This window comes from Gossypium raimondii, chromosome 11, assembly GCF_025698545.1.
Source record: "Gossypium raimondii isolate GPD5lz chromosome 11, ASM2569854v1, whole genome shotgun sequence".
Classification (NCBI taxonomy): Eukaryota; Viridiplantae; Streptophyta; class Magnoliopsida; order Malvales; family Malvaceae; genus Gossypium; species Gossypium raimondii.
In genome coordinates, this window is record NC_068575.1 from 19,594,985 (window position 1) to 19,598,576 (window position 3,592).

Here is a 3,592-nt window from a genome sequence, read left to right on the forward strand (position 1 = left end):
GTCTTAGACGCAACTGGCAATCATTAATTTGTTAATTGATTTTTTTAATGAGTAATATATGGAAATAACAAACTCATATGACATTTATATATAATAATATATTTCTTGCATCAAATTTTGGAAATAATTGAACTTAACTGCATTTAACAATTATCGTTTGCTCGAACTAAAATTTTAAAAATTAAAAATACAAGGATTAGAAATGACCAAATTATAGTATTTGACCAAATTCACAACTTTCGTAAAGTACAATGACTAATAGCAACATTTAAGCAATTAAATAATTAAAAATCATTTTATTCATTCAAAGGTTCAAAATATTGAGCATTTATCACAAGAGAAGAATAAGAAACATTTTGTTATTGTTTTAAATTGGTACGAATGAAGACTTAATGGGATTACAATTTTAGTTAATAAACTATGACAATTGAAGTAATAGTGAAAATCATTCCTAAAAAGATTTGGAAATTGGTCGCTAATAAAGTTGAAGCAGCGCTAGGAGCTGGAGCTGGGGCAGTACCGTCTAGCACTGTGATCTTAAGCTTCATCCCACCATCACAATGGCCGTTGACGCCGCATATGTACCATTTATTGCCGGTGGTTGCCAACTTAATTGTATCATTTCCAGTGAAAGAGCCCAAGCTATTGTTGGATGGAACAGTGCAACTTTTGAAATTATCTCCCTTCACTTTGTACACATTGTGAACTGTAGCATTGTACTTAAAAACTGCAACAAAAATAAGTAAAAGTGAGTGTTTGATCCATAAGTATATTTATGGCCCAAGAAGAATTACAAAAGAAACAAAAGGTTTTGGATGGTAAAGTTTACCAAGAGTGTCCCCAACAAAGAACTGCTTGCCTTTAGCCCAATCTTCGTATTTAATTCCTAATTTCCACCTATCATCATCACCAACTACGAAATCCGTAGCAAGTGAGATTGCCGGAGTCTTCAAAGCAACTATTGCAAAAATAACTAACGAACGATGAATAGCCATTCGATTTAATAAAAAATTAATTTGTTGCTCTAATGTTTTTTTTTTATTTTTGAAGCATGGAAGGCCTGTCAAAACCCATGGGTGGAAGAAAGTATTTATAGTGTTAAAATTAATTGTTGGGCTCAAAAGCGTACAACATTCAAGTTAAAAACAATATATACACATCTATTTGTCTTTTGAAAGATAGCTAAACCTTTGTATCCAAGGACGGTACTCCCGAATTAGTATTAAATTTCATTGGATCATCTGAAGATTTGGAGATGATTATAATATCATTACAACCAGCTAATAATCAATATGGTTTTCATGCTTTGCCTTGGATTAATTATTTGTTTATGTCAAATTATAAAGTAAATTTGAAGGTTAAAATATGCTCCAAGTTTCTATACACTTCGTTACCGCCATTAAAATGTAAGCACAAATCACGGTTTAAACAATATTTAAGCAACGGAAAATCAAACAGAATGTCAAATCTAGAAATTGTAACTCTACTTGTCAAGCGCATTAATCAACCGACAAGGACGCCATATCTAGCTTTATGAAAACACGACATTTGAAAAACACAAAATCGCTAAAGCCTTCTAAACACTCGAAAACTTCACTAGATGGAATTGTTTTCAGAAAATATTTTTGGTGCTTAAGGACCTTAGGCTTGGAAGGTATTTATAGTGTTGTTCCCAATCAAACACCACCCATCATATACTCCACTAACACCAAAGAAAAAATAGTGGGCAAAATGTGGGAATGAAAACATGGGGGTTATTCCCATGAACCACATCTAACATTCTCCCACTTGATTTGTATTGCCCATGAATACTTAAAGTCAAAACATAATACATGAATCATGGCGATATTTTCTCTTAGTATTTGAGTAGTATCTTCCATGTATTACAATGCATCATGCCTCAACACTTTAGCCCAAATTTCTTAATGAATAAACCCAATGTTGATTTTATGTCCAAACTTCAGTGGCATTTCTCGAAACAATCAAATTAATGTGCACAGAAAATATGAGAAACATCAAACTTAATAGAGTTTCATTATAATCGTTCTTATAACGAAAATTTACAAGGTGGGAACAAGTCCCATAGTGACAATATGATCCTTAGATTTGTGTGGTGGCATGTCTTTAGTCAAAAGATCAGGTAACATCTGCTCAGTGTTAATGTGCTCAATCACCACTTTCTTTTCTTTAACACGTTCTCTTATGGCTAAATACTTAATGTTTATATTTTTACTTCGACTTCCACTTTTGTTGTTTTTAGCCATAAAGGTAGCAACTGAATTGTCGCAATATATCATCAATGGCCTAGAAATAGAATCCACAAGTCTAAGTCCATATATGAAACTCTTCAACCATACTCTATGTGAGCTAGCCTCAAAACATGAAACGAACTTAGTCTCCATAGTAGAAGTAGTAGTTAAGGACCACTTGGTGCTCCTTCAAGATATAGCTCCACCAGCAAACATAAATATGTAACCTGATGTTGGTTTACGTCAATCAACACAGCCGGCAAAGTCTGAATTAGAGTAGCCAATCACCTCCAAATTGTCTAATCGTTTGTATGTAAGCGTGTATTCTTTTAACCCTTTAAGATATCTTAAAAATTTCTTTACAACTCTCCAATGGTCAATACCTGGATTACTTTGATAGCTGCCCAACATTCCAACTGCAAATACAATGTCAGGTCTTGTGCAGACTTGAGCATACATCAAGCTTCCAACAACAGAAGCATATGGAATGCTTTTCATTTGCTCCCTCTCAAATTCGTTCTTTGGGCATTGGTTCAAATTGAACTTATCAGCCTTCACGATGGGAGCAACACTCGCTGAACAATCTTTCATCTGAAATATTTCTAAAACTTTGTTGATATAGGTTTCTTGAGATAGACCTAAGATACCACGATGTCTAGCTTTATATCTTTCTATGTTGCCTATTGAGTCTCTTTTTGTTTTGAAGACTCATTTACATCCAATGGCTTTTACGCTTACAGGTAACGACAAAAGATCCCAAACATCATTATTTTTCATGGAATTCATCTCTTCTTTCATAGCATTGTACCACAATTCTAACTCTTTGTAACTCATGGCTTGTGAAAATAACTTAGGATCATTTTCAGCTCCAATAATATAGTCAGATCTTGCAGATACACAATATAGTCACTAGAAACTGCCAATTTCTTTTCTTTAATAGATCTCCTCAATGTTGAACCAACAATTTCCTGTGGATCATGCTGTTCAACTGATTGTTATATAATTTCTAGATTTACTTGAACAACTTGATCTACTGGAGTGTTTTCAACAGTTTATGGATTTTCATTAATTGGTTGTTCAACACCTAGTTGAGCTTGAGGGGTGTTTTGTATGATAATAAATCTCTCACCTGAGGTGAAAGGTTGACCTACAGAAATCATGTCCCGAGATAGGTCACTCCCATTGATTGAGTCACTCTAAAAACTTTTTGCATTTCTTAATTCCGCAATTCTAGTGTTATGTGATGGACAATAGAATTTGTATCATTTGGACCTTTCGACATATCCAATGAAATACCCACTAATGGTCCTTAGGTCTAGTTCCTTTTCTTGTGGGTTATAAAC

At 33.8% G+C, this 3,592-nt stretch overlaps 1 protein-coding gene across 1 annotated transcript; it reads right to left on the reverse strand.

Moving 5' to 3' along the window:
* Nucleotides 1-410: 410 nt before the first annotated feature.
* LOC105801164 (blue copper protein 1a) lies at nt 411-2,840 on the reverse strand. Its single transcript, XM_012632496.2, has 3 exons — nt 2,633-2,840; nt 830-958; nt 411-727 (listed from the first exon to the last, which is right to left on the reverse strand). The coding sequence occupies exons 1-3, from the start codon at nt 2,838-2,840 to the stop codon at nt 411-413; spliced, it is 654 nt and encodes a 217-aa protein (XP_012487950.2).
* Nucleotides 2,841-3,592: the final 752 nt, after the last annotated feature.

What these genes read in the sequence shown, in the direction of transcription:
- LOC105801164 (XM_012632496.2), bottom strand. Translation starts at nt 2,840, where the DNA reads ATGAAAGATTGTTCAGCGAGTGTTGCTCCCATCGTGAAGGCTGATAAG. An exon ending in CAGCTATCAAAGTAATCCAG is followed by an intron (nt 959 to 2,632) that starts GTATTGACCATT and finishes TTTTTGCAATAG; the next exon opens with TTGCTTTGAAGACTCCGGCA. An exon ending in CTTTGTTGGGGACACTCTTG is followed by an intron (nt 728 to 829) that starts GTAAACTTTACC and finishes TTTTTGTTGCAG; the next exon opens with TTTTTAAGTACAATGCTACA.